Source organism: Apteryx mantelli, chromosome 1 (assembly GCF_036417845.1).
Source record: "Apteryx mantelli isolate bAptMan1 chromosome 1, bAptMan1.hap1, whole genome shotgun sequence".
Lineage (NCBI taxonomy): Eukaryota > Metazoa > Chordata > Aves > Apterygiformes > Apterygidae > Apteryx > Apteryx mantelli.
In genome coordinates, this window is record NC_089978.1 from 126358469 (window position 1) to 126373798 (window position 15330).

A 15330-nucleotide genomic window follows, 5' to 3' on the forward strand; every position below is an offset into this window, starting at 1 on the left:
AAATATAACCACACATGATAAAAATAAGTGAAAAGCAGATGCTTCATTTTGCCTTGCCTGGCTCCAGTAACACCAAAATCAGTTTTGGAAGTCCTGAAGTTCAGTTTTGAAAGTGTTTATATAAATCAAAGATTTCTGCTATGCAAAAAAAAAATATATGTTTTTATGTTACGTTTATAACAAGGCTTTTAAAGAAAATAGTTACAGGTATTCAACTGCATCAGACTTCAAAAGAAAAAAGATTACACATACAATACAAAAATACAAAAAATACTTTTCAGAACTTACAAACTCAAAAGTCTAAGTAGTAAGAGCTTTCTTAAAATAAAAAAAATACACTTGAAGATGCACTTTCCTTTCTGCACTCACAGGTTCAGCTTTAGCATGAAGAAAGGTTTTAAAGGCAGGATGAAAGCAATTAACATAATAAATTCTACAACCAATTCCAGGCTGAAATGAACTCATCTGTAGACACTATCAGGTACTTGAATGTAAAGAGAACCTTCGTTTCTTTTTTCCCTCCCCCATCTTTTTTGTTAACTATTTTTGCCAGATCTGCTAGTGAAATGTTTTACAAATATGAAATCTAAGTTAGACTGAAATTCAGACAGCCCTTACTAGGTTTGAAATCTTACAGCACTCTTCTGCAGTACAAAAGTTAGGAAGTTCAACTGACCAGACTAAAGTCATTGTTCAAAATTATTGCAAAAGACAGAATGGGAGGAAAAGGTCAAGTTTTATTTCTGAAGTTGACACTTATTAGAATTATTAGCACTACAAATACTTTTTTTTTTCTTTTTAACCTGATAGTGTCCATTGAAGCCACAGGTATCAAGGCATTTTGTTTTAAATGGCAAGACAGGGAAAGCGCATCTTGGAGTTTTTATACTTAAGCAGTGAGTTGCTGATTTTTTTGGTGTGGCGTTTATTTCTTGTGGCATAGTAAAGGAAAATATTTCAATCAAATGGGAAGCTTAACGTACATCATCTTGTCTTTTTGGTGGTGGCTTTTATATATCAATAATTACTGCTTTTAGTATTAGTCTCTATTTAACTCACAAGGAAATGCTAACAAGCACTACTCAATGCTAATGACTTAAGAGAAACACACTGAAAATACTTTGTTTAGGTTTACCTTTGTAGTGAAATATTCCTTACAGGCTGTATCTAATATACAGACAAGACCCATTTCTTTACAGTGAAACAGGCCACAGAATGTTACACACGCTACATGAAGTTTTAAACAAAACTAGAGCTAAGTTACCAGAGCCACTCAGAGCAACATAATTCCTAGTTTGCAGAGACTTAACAAAAGATGACTTTAGGGAAAAAAATTCCAGGTTTTTAATATTTCTGTTGTTTAAGTTTATATTCAAATTAATAGTCCAGTAACACTTCTAGCACAAGACAATGCTCACTTGCTTTAACAGTATTCTCAGGAGCCAACTGTTTCTCCTGTTACAAAGAGGGAGTCAGAAGGGAGAATGCAAAAGCACTCAACATTAACCTGATTAAAGAGACAGTAACCTTTTTCATCCACTTTAATAATCACTGACAAAAAAAATATATATTAAAAAAAAATCTTGGAAAGGTACCAATCCAATTTCTTTATTATCTGTAACCTTTTGAAACTAATCACATGGAACTACAAAATTAGCAAATGCCTTGAAATCTGTATACAAAACATAAATTACCTCTAATTTCAAACTCAGTTATTAGTGTACCACTCAAATCTTAAAAAAAGCGGCTCCAAAGATAGTCTTATACCATTCTTAAAAAAGGAAACTGTTCCTTTAATGTTACACCCTCCCCTCCCCCCAAACACCCAAATCTCAATCCACATCATTTAGTTATTTTCGTGGTCATGGACATTTCCAAGATGAGATTTTATATTCCGTTCCCATAGCTTCTGGTTGTCAGAAAACCCATGCTTTCCTTTATTGAAGGAATTTGGTCCTGCTGAGGTTGGTGTATCCCTGTGAAGAGTAAAACAAGATCTTGTTTTGAGAAAGTCAATTTAACTGTAGTGCTTCATTCAAGTGGACAATTTCAAATCCAACCTGCCATCAGGAACAAGCAACTACCACACCTTCCTTTCTTTCAGTAAGAAAGTACATACATCAGGAGTCTTCGCTACTGGTAACTATCAGTTGGCCACCGAACTGACCCCTCTGCAGTACATCAAGACAGAGTAACAAAATGGGGCAGCAGAAGAGGTGGAAGTGGCAGGAACTGCTGCTACCTATAAAGGACCTGTTGTACAGCCTAAAAAATTGGGGATCTAAATCAGTTATTGGGAAAAACGAAACAAAAAGCTGAACAGCAGTGAGCCTTCAGGGGACTGACTTTAATAGCAGTCTGTCATGATAAACATCTTTAAAAAAGTAAATGCTCAAAATTCAACCCTCGCTTAAGTGAGGCCTCTTTTAAAAATGTCCCTATTTATTTTATTTTTTAGGCCTACATTGTCTCAAGTTTATATCAATAAGAAGAGTAACATATATTTGTTTCAAAAGTAAACAAGCTATTTATGTCTCTCTGAAAGAGGTAATTCCAATCTTCATCATGCATAGAAGTTTAAAAATCTGAGCACACTATCTTATTTCAGGGCAATTTATAAAATGGGTACTAGAAAAATATAAAATTTAGAAACAAGCAGGAAGACTTGCAATTTTCTTCTTGGAAAGATAATCAATCAGCTATTTTCTCTTCCTCTGCAAGATATGACCTGAGCTGGAGAAGATATTCTCATGTGCTTACCCCACTCCAAACCATAGTTACAATCTGACCCACCTTCCAATGTTCTTCATACGCATCTTAGCTTCTGGAGGCATTTCTTCTGGTTCACTCTACAGAGAGAAAAAGAGTTTACAGCACAGCTAACCACTACTCCTATGAATATTTCAAAGGACTGACAAGATAAAAATACAGAGTACTGCCCTACAGAAAAGCAAAGTGATTTAGGAGAAAGATTCTAAAAGGTTACAAAAAGAAACAAATATAAGTTCCTTTGTTCATCTCTGTATAAGAAGGAGCTGACAAAGTCTGGCTCAAGTGTAAACACTTTGAAAGAGAGAAGCAGAGTACTTCATAACCTTCAAGAAATATACTCGGCATATGGCAGGAATCTAGCAGTTTTTCTTGTTGGCCTAAATTGTTATGCAGTACTTGCAGTAACACAACCATAACATATTTAGCAAACGAGGAGGAGCACAACTTCTCTTCACCTCACCTTTATTAACCCCAGAGAAAGCAACCATTAATTCAAATGAGATTGCCTATCTCATTTTCAGGGAAAAGCTATCAGCCTACTTAATGATTTCTCAAACCATCACAGACCTACAAAATTGTACGTTTTTTAAACAGACCACAAGAAAGGTTTCTAACATGAAAGTCACTGCCATTTATGTAAAGAAGCTTAAATGGCCCATTCTCTCTGCCTAACTCTAACCTGCACCAATGATACCTAAAGTTGTGTCAACCACCAGCTTATTACTCACATCTTCATCTTCATTGAAAGCTGCTGCTACAGAAAGGGTTTTTGGAGCAAGGGTTGGAACAGGCTCTTTAGGCTTCTGAAAAAAAGACAAAATGCACAAGTGAAGTAAGCCTGCTAACTTAAAAACAAAAAGAAAAAATTACACTTAGTATTTTAAATAACTTGGTAAAGTGAAGTCAAGCATCTTCATTGAAACTGAGGGGGTAACAACAGGGAAAAGTGTTTTTGTCTGAACCACGCAGAAAGAGGTTTCTCTCTAATGAAACAGAAAAACATCCGCCCATTTGTGCAAGATACTCTCTGAAAAGCTAGTCAAACCTTCTCATGTTGCAATTCCCCATGGGCAAGTCTTAATTTCTAGCACACTGCAGGGATACAGAGCTGCTAGTGAATGATACAAACAAATAAATCAGAACCCAAATAAGTTGTGGTATTCAAATTTTACCGCCTCACTGTTCCCATTAGTCTATTCTTACCTATCAACTCCAGGAAGCTGAATATGTTTATTTTCTCGTCTTTTAAGAACTTAACAGCTTTCTGGCTTAAAACAATCCAATACTTTTCACCTAGCATCAGCATACACCATACTACTGAGGCCTGATTAAGATAAAGCTCCTTTAACAAGTATTATTTTGATTCCCAGTAAATACCTTCCTCTAAATAGAGTGTATCAAGCTATCAAACTCATAGCTGTTACATTATATGTAATACAGCAAAGACATTGAACGTAACTTTCAGTCCACTAAGAAAGAAAGCGTTCAATAACAGTTTGCTTCTACAGTACCAACAATCATCTCATGTAATTATAGACTGCACTTCCTCCCTTTTAACTTAATTGGCAATTACTTTGCCTACATCCGTAGTTTGGATGCTGATACCGCAGCAGAGTCCTTGTATGACTGTCTACAGCTATTGCTGACCCATAGCATATAATGCCTCAGTATTGTGCCATTTTTAAAGTATCAACCCCACAGGAAAGGATAATATACTAAGGGGGTAAAAATGACCAAAAGGAAACAGGATGAGTTGTATCACTGTAAGATCTGGTGCTCTGTCAGTCACTCACCAAATTCAGCGAGCCAGGAATCCTGAGCCAAATTTATTGCCACTGGAAATAGCTTTCTACATGAGAAATGTGAGCTTGCCAGTGGCTCAGAAGGCAGCTTTGTCAATTTTTCCAAAGTGTGAGCTGACCTGATTGCATTTATACCCTAAAATGCTGCCAGCCCACACCTCCCTCCCATCTGAAAATAACAGAGCACTCTTTTCATCTTCTGCAGATCTGTAAACCGCTGGCATTGCAGGTGCAAGTCTTTCAGGATTACAGTTTGAAATGAATCCAGACAAGAATTTATAACGTATCCATCACAGTGGTATGTGGCAGGTATAAATGAACTGTATTAAACGAAGAGGCAGCACCTTGCTTGTCCTTGCCTAAGTTATTAGAGGTCTATTTTGGTAAAGAAGTATCAGATTCACACAGAACAAGCACAAGGATAACTTGCACTGGACAATACAGGAGATCAGGATCCTTAGAAATCTATGGTAAAGTCCCATCTCCTGCATATTGTTTAAATATTGTCCAAAAAAAATCGTTAATCAAGGCTCAAACAGCAATAGCTTAAATGACTCTCACTGGTCCTATTAAAGAACAGGCAAAGTCACGGGAAAAAACAACAACAACAACAAAAAAACAACAACACATTTCTCCATGCAAAAATAAGATCTTTGGAGTGGTAGATGACCTGTTAGACCATCTAGGGGAGTACTTTCTTTCATGTAGCTTTAAGTATCCTAAGCCACAAAGCTCCCAGCACTCATTTCAAAGTAATCAAACAGTTTAAGAGGTCTTCTAATTCCCTCAGGAAATCATTCCAGTCTATCAAATCTCATTACAAAATTATCCTGTATGTTCAAAGACTATTTACAGTTAATTTCAATCAACAGTCTTATACATCCTGAGGCAATTCATCTGGTATTAATCACCTTCAAATTCTTACACATGCATGACTAGGTGGCCCTGCAATCCCTTCTTAAACTTGATCCAAGTTACCCATATTTAATTCAAGGCTTTCCTTTTGCAAGGAAGCGTCCCCGAAGTACTTCCCCTTTGGCTCACTTTCCTTAAAATTTAGAGCCCTCAGATAACTTACATTTGCTCCTAGTTTGATGGATATTGCAGATGCCTTCTTTGTTGTCTGACTGCCTATGGAAAATCCAAACTTGGACATTTTGGCAGGAGCAGGCTTTGTGGTGAAGTCTTCGGCTTCTTCATTAGCCGTTCGTTTCTCTGCGCTGCGACTCGAACTTTCCCCTCCATTACTGGAAGAAACAGTCTTAGTTTTCACAGGTTTTTCTGCCTCTTCTTCAGGTCCTGGTGAAGTCGAAACAACTTACCAAGATGAGCTATTTTTACTGAGCAGATTGATGGGAGCAGCAACCTCATAAAGCATTATACTTTGGGTGCAATAGGTAAGGTGCTTTTAGTGACAGCAGTTTCCATCAGTGTACATTTAGTGGACAGCAAAACACAAAGAGCAGAAGAAACTGCAAGTATTCCATTACTTGCAAAGAACTTCTTGTATATGAGCCAGGAAAAGCATCTTGAAGCACCATCTCTTTACTTAGCACAGAAGTCAAAGTTCATGTAGTAAATTAAATGTAGATGACTACATCTTTTTAGGGTTTAAGTTGTAATAAATAAACTTTCATACTTGGAATCCCAATTCCAAACCTAGAGTAGATAAACCTAATTTAAAATTAATTCTACTAAATTTCTACAAAAAACAAAACCAAACATGTCCATGCCAGTCTCTAGGCTTGTCTGGCACAATTCTAAAACCATAGAAGTGACTACAGTGAGGCCGGCTGTCACAATGATGTTTCAAGTCACTGCTTGTCCACATCTCATCTTTAATAAAACTGCCAAGCTCTGCTTGAGGAAGGAATCAGCAATAGAAAAACATATATAGAGATAGATAGATTTCATCTTTTCTGGTTTTGTATATAATCATGGAAAACAACAATGATTCACACAGTAGAATACTGAAATTACATTTTTGTTTCCTGTACACACGGCTTCTTCAGCTACACCAAGGGACAAAGGTGTCCTTGGAAAACTTATTCTGAACATAGTAATATATTTCAGCAAAAATACATTTCTCTGCTGCTGCAATAAGCAAACTACTGCAGTAGCAAAAAAAAAAAGAAAAAGAAAAAGAAAGCACACACTGGGGAACGGACAGGAAAAAGTCCATACTATAAGTCTAAGAAGAACTATAGCTAGCACTAGTATCTCATTATATGAGGTGGAGAACAGGACCCCACCCACAGCAAATTCAGACCACCAGGGAAGGACATTCTTCACACTGCTCTCTAACAGCAAAAAGCACTTAAGTAAGGGAGAGCAGTGAGGGAGAAGCCAGTCTGAACTTGCAGTTGCCACAATGGTAGCTTTGGGGAAGCAAACAACATCAGGAGAAAGAAAAACTAGGCAAATGGGGAAATCTGCAAAAGAAAAATAGAAAGGTTTGTTCCAATTTAGCTGTTTTTCCTCAATTGCCTTAATTTTCAATTTAAGTATAACTACTCCATATTGCTTTTCTTCAAGCATCCATTCACAGGGCACTCACTACCTGTCCACCATTTAGATATATTTTACTGCCAATTCCAAATCAGAAGCATTGTCTCTGCAAGAAAATATAATCTTTTTTATCTCACTCTTCTAGTTATCAAGATAACAACAAGCAATCTCAGCAAAAATCGATGTGTTATTCACCTTTGGGAACAGAGCAGACCATGACGATGATGATAATAAAAACTCTAATACTAGTCTGCACCCCTAGAAATTTGACCCAGAAAGTATAGACACAAAAGTGACAAAAGATTAAAAAGAAACAGACAAAGTGACCTTGGGTACTGCTTCTTATCTTAGCATAGTTTTCTAAACAGCAGGCTGCAAGGCTATGAGAAGCAGTTTACAGCTAGTCCATGAAACCACATTATACAGAATATTCAATCAGAATTTTAATCTAGGTACACTGTAACCTGGAAGGTGATTTGAGGGTAGGTAGTGGTTACCTAGTCCAAAAAGTTTTGGAACCATGGGTCTAAAAACCTGCTTCTCAGTAAGATGGCAGCCCAGATCTCAGGGCACACTAGTCTGATGCAGATTCCAAAGCTAATGTTAGTTGAAACTAACTCTAATTACTCTATACTACAGTTTACATCTGTGACTATAAATTTTAGAATAGTGCTAAGCAAAAGATGAAGTCTATCACAATCCAGAAGTGGCTGTGTCAACCCCACATCTACCTGTTTTCTCACCCTTCTCAACAAAACACAAAATAGTCTCTCTCTCAAAATTAGCTCCTATCACCAGTGAGCTACAAGTGTTACTTATACTAGGCTCCAGTTAGGACAAGATGTGGGCTGTTAGAAGAAATACCTTCCTTACAGAAACTCTACATGCTGAAGGAGCTAAAAAGGCTTAGGACAATTGGGGGGGGGGGGGGAAGAAACACAAACACTCCCCAACTCTTGTGTTATTCTATTTCTACAGAACACCGTAAGAAATAGAGACATATATCATCCATTTGAGGGGGAAAAAAAAAATTGAACAGGTCTCTCCAACCTCGCAGCCCAACACGTATGTATTTTTTTTTTTTAAGCATTAAGCTTCTTTATTACATCTTAGAGATCTCAAGGAAGGTTTGATAACTCATCCATCCAATGTTCTTTTCATGAATCACAGTAATAAGAAGCTGTGTCGCTTCACAGAAGAATTATTTATGTGGATATCAACAAGCTATGCAAGTGGACAATGCCCACTACCTAGGTGGTGTAAGTGACAAGCAAGACTTGCTAGCTAGCTAGGATGTCTTGCCTCTGGAACATAAGACTGTGACCGCTGAGAAAACAATATCTCTAAGTTAACTTTACTAAAAAAAAAAAAAATTGATCTTAGCAAAAGCTAATGACTCTAAACTGTTTTCAAAAATCATCAAGGAAAAACACTCCTTTATGAATGCCAATGTAGCATAATTCACTAAGATAATGTTCCAGCACACCAGACTGTATGCAGGACATTATGGATGACTGGCATACTGATATGATCCAATTACTGTATTATCAAAAGAGGGGGCAAAAAAACAAACAAACAAAAAACAGAGCACTAAGAGCTGAGGAACTACTTCAAATCAGGTATTTCTATACATATTTTAATAATTATCAGAATAAACATAAACACTCACTGTTAAGATCTACTCTAACTGGTTTAGAGGCTTAATTTAATCTTCCAACAGATCAAAGGAACATCCTCTATTTCTAGATATACTTAAATAAAAAAAGGGAATGGGAAGTTTTAGCTATGCAAGGACACTATTTTCCTCAAATTTAAACCTAGAGAGAAGGGTCAGAGAGAAATACATCGTCAGAAATTTCAGAAGAATTAATGATAAATAGCACACAAGAATACTAGACCAATTAGGACTAAACCATAATATAAACAATGTAAAACTAGTTTTAAACTAAACAGAAAACTTCCAAATTGCTGGCAAGCACGTTGAACACGATACTTAAAATGGCACATGCGCAATATTCACTGTATCAGTACTGGAAAAGGTACTGTAATTGTTAACAGCTAATCTTTAAGATGCTTTTATTACGCTGCTGCCAGCGGCAGCATTCAAATTCCTCTCGATATACCACAGAAGTACTCATTTCATATATATTTTAGAGCAGGAGAAATAACGCGTTTCCTTAGACAAGAAACTCCTAGGTTAAGAAGGCCCGTGCAAGGCCGAGGCTAATCTGAGGGCCCTGGGCCCAGGCCTCGGCCCCGGCCTCTCCTCGAGCGCAACCCCCGCCGCCCCCTCAGGCCCGGCCGCTCCTCTCCCCTCAGGGGCGGCCACCGCGCGGCACAGCCCAGCCGGGGGCGGCCGCCCTGGGGCTCCCCCACCCCCGGGGGGCCAGGTCCCAGCCCCCCCGCGGCTACGCGGCGAGAGGCGCTGCAAGTTCACCTCCTCCGGGCTGCGGCCGCTTCGCCTTCGGCCCCTCCGCTCTGCCATCCGCCATCTTCCCCCGCCTCCGCCTCCCGCGCCGCGCATGCGCGCGGCCCTGCCGCGGCTCTAACACCCCCGCCCCTCCCCCAACCATAGAGAACGTCCGGTGGAGACCAGAGCGGCCAGGCCTGGCCGGACTTCTACGGCGCAGCGGGAATGACGAAGACGGAAGTCTCGCGTCGGGACCGGGGAGGGGATAGGGCACCAGCGCTTCGAGCTTCGACAGACTTCCGGCGGTTAGGCCCGAAGAGCCCCGCCTTCGGCTCCTGCCTGGCCAATCGGAGCGCGAATGGCGCGCGAGGCGGCGGCCGTTGGCCTTACCGCGCGGAGCCGTTGCTCCCTCAGGGAGGGCAGGGGCGCAAAGTCACTCTGAGGCCGATATTCCCCCCCCAACCCGGAACCTCACGTTTTCATTAATGAAAAAAAATCCGAGAGGTGCATTGCATAAGTCGCATGTATTAAGAGGAGGATGGCTCCTCTTAGTGGCTTAAATGGCTTAAAACTGTTTATATATAGGTACCAGTATTCACATCGGACCCAGTGAAGACAAAAGAAAAATGGGTGTTGTCTCTTCTATTACACTACGGATAGCAATTCTAAATTTCACTTCCACTTCGAGCATCTCTTAAACAGTGGTTCATGCTGCTGCAGTGCGTTCTGTAAGCCATATGCATCCTACTAAGCAGCATTTAGTGAACAGCAATGTGCATTTCTCAAGCACTAATGATTCAAAAATTAACTTTTATATTCCACTACCAGCAACTCGTGCAAAAGATGACTTGTTAGAGGGTTCTTTTAATGAAAACTAGTTCATGTATCAGGAGATGCTGTTTATCTGACAAAATAACTGGAGGCACATCCCAACAGTGCATAGCACCATATCTTCTACCCATCGTATAAGGAAAAATAAAAGTTGCTGCTTAAAATTAAACTTCTGTAGCTGTATATTTACAGATACAGACAACAGTGGTTCACAGATGTTTCCTAGATATTGAAAAAAATCTTAAAAGAACATTTGAAATGCCACCCTAGAATGAAGCTTTTAGTACTACTCAGCAACATGTATCTCACATGAAGCAAACCTTATTCCAAATCAGGGGTTCTCCATAGCCAAATGTCACAACAAGTGATTTGCAGAAGGTAAATTTTTAATATTAAAGTTGTGCAAATATTGTCTTTATAACCTTTTCAAGTAAGTGCTTGTAATACGAGATGTGATAGCCTACGGAAAATGGATCACTGTCAACCCCCAGTATATTTGGGGTCCACTCTTCTAAATTATATTGCGGCTCCTAGTTTTTTGACATTTCAAGATGATACTGCTGGCTGCCTAGCAATCACAGAGAACAGATTCTAGATGCTTCAAAGATGCAGGAGGCACTATACATGTTCCGTGCTTTTGCTCAGCACTGTATTTCTTTCCCATTTAAGAAAATACACTGACCTGAAGCAGCATGTTAATCAACTAGATTAAATCAAAAGACTCAACTGCCCATAAAGGCACTGAGAAAACTGCTGTGTAGGCCAGAAAGGAATTTTCTCCTAGCCCTACTGAGAGCAGAAAGAATCATATTTAAGAAAATGCCCTTTGTAACTGTACAGTCTAAACACAGGCTTTTACAGAGAGACTGATCACTAAATTTTCAACTGTGAGAAATACTAAGAGGCCTTCTGCTCCTGTAAGTGTTTACTAAGACGACTGTTTATCATCTCAAAAGTTCAGGTATTTTGGGATATCTACACTATAAAGGAACTAAAACCACAGGCATTCAGGGATAAAAGTTTTTGACAAAAGCACATAAGATTTTTTGGCAGGATCTAGAAAATTTGGAAAACTCCTTCCTAAGGACCAGGAACTTGATTTGTGCCAGATGGGACAACACCCAGAAACAAACCATACAACTCCCACACCTCCCTAAAGTCATGCTTAGCAGTTTTAATGGATTTGTTTTTAGCCAATATATCAAAAGTCAGTTCATCTACACTCCGAAAGAAGACTCAAGAACTAACAGGCAAAGGTCTTCTATTTGGTTTTAGCTAACCTTTTAGAATAAGAATATGGATTGCCTCAGTTTGCAAACTCAAAGCACAAAGATATTCCCTGAAAAAAAGCTAGATTTGTTACAGTTCAATTACAATCAGTCTTGTCCCAGCATGAATCAATGGAACATATTTATATTCTTTAATGGTGCAATTTGTAGATCAGATTATCTCATTTTTTCTTACATAGTTTCAATAAATCTGAGAATAAGATCATATGCAAACAGCTGTAATACTAAGGTTATTTAAAAAAAATCCCTAACAATAGACAGCAGTCCTTTCAAACTTGACTAACAAAAGCATTTTTGAAAGAGTAAAGCAGGTGAACACAACTCCAGAAGTCTAGAGAAACTCGAGTATTCAAGAGCATAGTTTATCTCCAAAATTCATTCTCTTCCCAACCACTCTACTTCTGTGTTAGCTTCTTAGAGTAGTTCTTTGCAAATTGCTTTCGTACTTCTTCCTGTCTCTTTGCAAGTTTAAGTGTGTTCATCAGATTTAAGCTTTTTTTCAGTTCATACACAGACCTGCCTACAAAGCCACAATATTTCCTTTTTGGAACAAATTCCAGAGCCTTCCTCCAGTCTCCAGTATCTTTCAGTGTTAATAAAATATGCATCATTTGGTCCAATGTGAGATTTTTGGCACCTACATTCCAAAGCAAGTACTTTTCCAATGGAAGGCTGGCAGTTTCCAGCCCCAATCGTTTTGCTTGTGCTAAAGAAACTCCTGTCTTTATGCTTCTGTCAACCATTGACCCAATGATATAGATTTTATCATGATCGAATGTCTTCATGACTTTGGGAGAATCAGCTGTCAGATAGATAATCTTGTCCTTTGGAAAGACATTTGTGTAGCACTGGTCTGTCACGGTGATAAGTAATTTGTCCCATGCCTCTCTGTAATGCTTGATAAATTCCCTATGATACTGGCTGTTGTCTTTGAAGTTACAGAAGTGAATGTGGAACGGATCCACAGATTTTCGATTACAACCTTCACTGAGTACTATCTGTCTAACTGTATTTGCTACTTCTCTGGGTGACATATCATTTTCAAAAGACATGTCAAATACTAGAGGTTGGCCAAAGACCATAGACTGAGCGGCCCTCCAATTGTGTGTTTTATCTATAGCATTGGCCCACAAACAGGCGAATGAATTCCTTTTGATCTCATCAGTTTTTGAAGCTTTCTCCTGGGTTTCCAGCCTTCTTTCCCTTTTCTCATCCATCTTTCTTTTGTCATTTTTCTTGTAAAGTTCTTTTAGATGCAAGTACTTTAAATACTTCTTTTTAGATGACTTGGAAGGACATTCCATGAAAGTTTTTAGCTGTTCTTCACTGATATTTTCAGGAACCGATCTGCCAGCCAGTCTCCACATCTGCACAGTCTCACGTGCAGCAGCCAAAGTGGAAAGCTCCTTATGCTCAGAGACTGTCTCATTGACTTCTTGCAACCCAGATTTCATTACCTTCTTCCACTCATCTAAATCTAGCTTTTCAGAGGGATTGTGTGAAGTGCCCTCCTTCAAGCAAGGTGATAAAATCAGAGTTCTACAGAGTGGAAAAAAATCCTTTTTCATCCCATGTTGCACAGCAAAGGGAAAGGCAGAACACCTGACGAAGTTTTTCAGAAGCATATTTGCAGACTGCATACTTAGACATCTGCTGTGTCCCAACACTTATCTGCAAAACAGCAGTAAGATAAGAGGGGGAAAAAAAAACTGTCAGTGGTCATAGAGAAAATACAGATTTTCACCCATAGTAACACTGGCAAACAGTAAGTTACTTCTTCAGGAATATGAGAAGTTTGTGTTTCCACTGTTATTTTCCTACTGTTTATAAATAAAAACAATATAGGTGGCACTGCTGTGAATAGACAAAGTTAGCTCTGCTGCTTAAAACAGCTGTACTTACTGCAATTCAAAGTAAGGTCACCCAACCATTAACTGAAATAGATCTCAGACAATATTTATCTGTGTCATATGACCAATAAGAACCTTTGCATCAGAAGCAAGCAGAACACCACATGGAGACCAAAAATATTTTCATATACATCCAGAGATGCCTACCTGATTTACCTATGCTGTGAAAACACACAAGATGCTTCATCTTGTAATATGTTTTCTGGAGTATCTTTACATCATAGAAGACCACATTTTTGCTTTTATCATTATATTCTGGAAAAGCTTCCTTGGCACTTACACACCGCAGATCACTGGAACTAATGGCACTAGCAATGCCACAGTTTGCTAAGCCAACACTACAGCCCCAGGAGGCACTCATGTCCCTTCAGCCCAGCTCCCCCAGCAGCACAAGCGTTCACATGGTCACAGGATGAACCAAATCAGAGAACTGATCTTTGGGATAGGGGAACTTTGGGACTCAGGAAAAAAACTTAGTTATCATCCAACCCAAATTAGTTTCCATTTTGATTCACTAGACACCTCTAAGAAAGAAAAGGAAATGAGAAATAAACAACTAGCATAGGAAGAGACCATCTTTTTTTGCTAACTGTTCATGAAACTGATGCTAGCACAAAAAACTAAGCACATGAACTGTATAGTCCAATTAATTGCACTGTGATGCATTTGTATTTAAATGTAAGTGGTTTATAGAAAAAAAAATACTAAAGAAGGTTTAACATTTTCTTTGTCCCACAGAAATCTACTTAAGTAAAATCAAGTAAGTTTCAGTGCTGAAGAAAACATTTGATCAAACATAAACATTAGTTCTGAATTTTAAAAAATAAACTCATTATCTCCCCAATAATTTACCACCTGAAAATAATGTGATTTACAGAAGGCCAAGTTAAATCCATTTTTGCCGTTTATATATACCTGCCCAGATAGGGAGCCATAAAAAGAGAAGCAGCATATTATTGGCATAACTGGCATGCTTTTTAAGATGTTGTAATTGGTCAAATGGGTGATCAGCATTTAATTTGCTACTGTTATTAAAATAGCTGAACCAAAGTACATAATAGCATGAATTTAAGACAAAACTCAAAATAAAAACTTTGCAACAGAGGCATTCATAATTTTGCATTTAAGTGTTAAAGGTACTGGCAAAAGTTATAACCAAAAAATGTATATATTTTCCAGCTCGGGAAAATCAAGGGATCACTTCCTCAGTTAGCTTATATTAGTGTAGCTCCAATTAGGACAATATTTAACAGGTAGATTTATGCAGTCAGAATACCTGATGGCAGCTTTCTAACAAAACCAGTTTACCTTTCAATTTGTCCAACGTGCAGCACGCACGCTACCATGTCATCACTGCAAGAATTACTTTAAAAACCTCCTCGCAGCGCCCGGGCCTGTAGAACTGAAGATACCTCTCCGACACTTGCTTTTAGCCGGAGGCTCCCGAACAACGTTCCAGCCGCCCAACGGCCGAACCGGACCGTCACAACCCCCCCAGCTCCGCGCCCCGCCCCCACAGCGCTCCCGCCAGCACCGGCCGGGCCCGCGGCGAGAGGGCGCTCCCAAGGTCAGCGGGCGCCGCCGGCGGGAAGGCAGCTGGGCGCCCCGAGCTCCCCGCGCCCCCGGGGAGGCCCCCCGGCGGCAGGAGACGCGCAGCAGCGAGCAGCTCCCCCACCCCCGCCGCGGCGCAGCCCCCACCTGCCCGCGCTCCGGCCCGGGCGTTCCGCTCCGCCCTGCCCCGCTCCCCGCCTCCTTCCGCTGGGGAACGGAAGCGCGGCGGGCGGACGCCTTTCGGCGAAGCACGCGGC

At 39.6% G+C, this 15330-nt stretch overlaps 2 protein-coding genes across 3 annotated transcripts; both read right to left on the reverse strand.

Moving 5' to 3' along the window:
• Positions 1 to 24: 24 nt before the first annotated feature.
• PCNP (PEST proteolytic signal containing nuclear protein) lies at positions 25 to 9599 on the reverse strand. The gene is made up of 5 exons (XM_067300999.1): positions 9520 to 9599; positions 5653 to 5873; positions 3501 to 3575; positions 2794 to 2849; positions 25 to 1976 (listed from the first exon to the last, which is right to left on the reverse strand). The coding sequence occupies exons 1-5, from the start codon at positions 9572 to 9574 to the stop codon at positions 1847 to 1849; spliced, it is 537 nt and encodes a 178-aa protein (XP_067157100.1). The 5' UTR covers positions 9575 to 9599; the 3' UTR covers positions 25 to 1846.
• A 2121-nt stretch (positions 9600 to 11720) lies between these two features.
• Positions 11721 to 15273, reverse strand: TRMT10C (tRNA methyltransferase 10C, mitochondrial RNase P subunit). 2 transcript variants are annotated; one of them, XM_067301004.1, is made up of 2 exons: positions 15221 to 15273; positions 11721 to 13283 (listed from the first exon to the last, which is right to left on the reverse strand). In XM_067301004.1, the coding sequence occupies exon 2, from the start codon at positions 13250 to 13252 to the stop codon at positions 12008 to 12010; it is 1245 nt and encodes a 414-aa protein (XP_067157105.1). In that variant the 5' UTR covers positions 13253 to 13283; positions 15221 to 15273; the 3' UTR covers positions 11721 to 12007. The 2 variants fall into 2 exon arrangements, with proteins under 2 accessions (XP_067157105.1, XP_013805495.1); XM_013950041.2 differs by lacking the exon at positions 15221 to 15273 and adding an exon at positions 14831 to 15182.
• Positions 15274 to 15330: the final 57 nt, after the last annotated feature.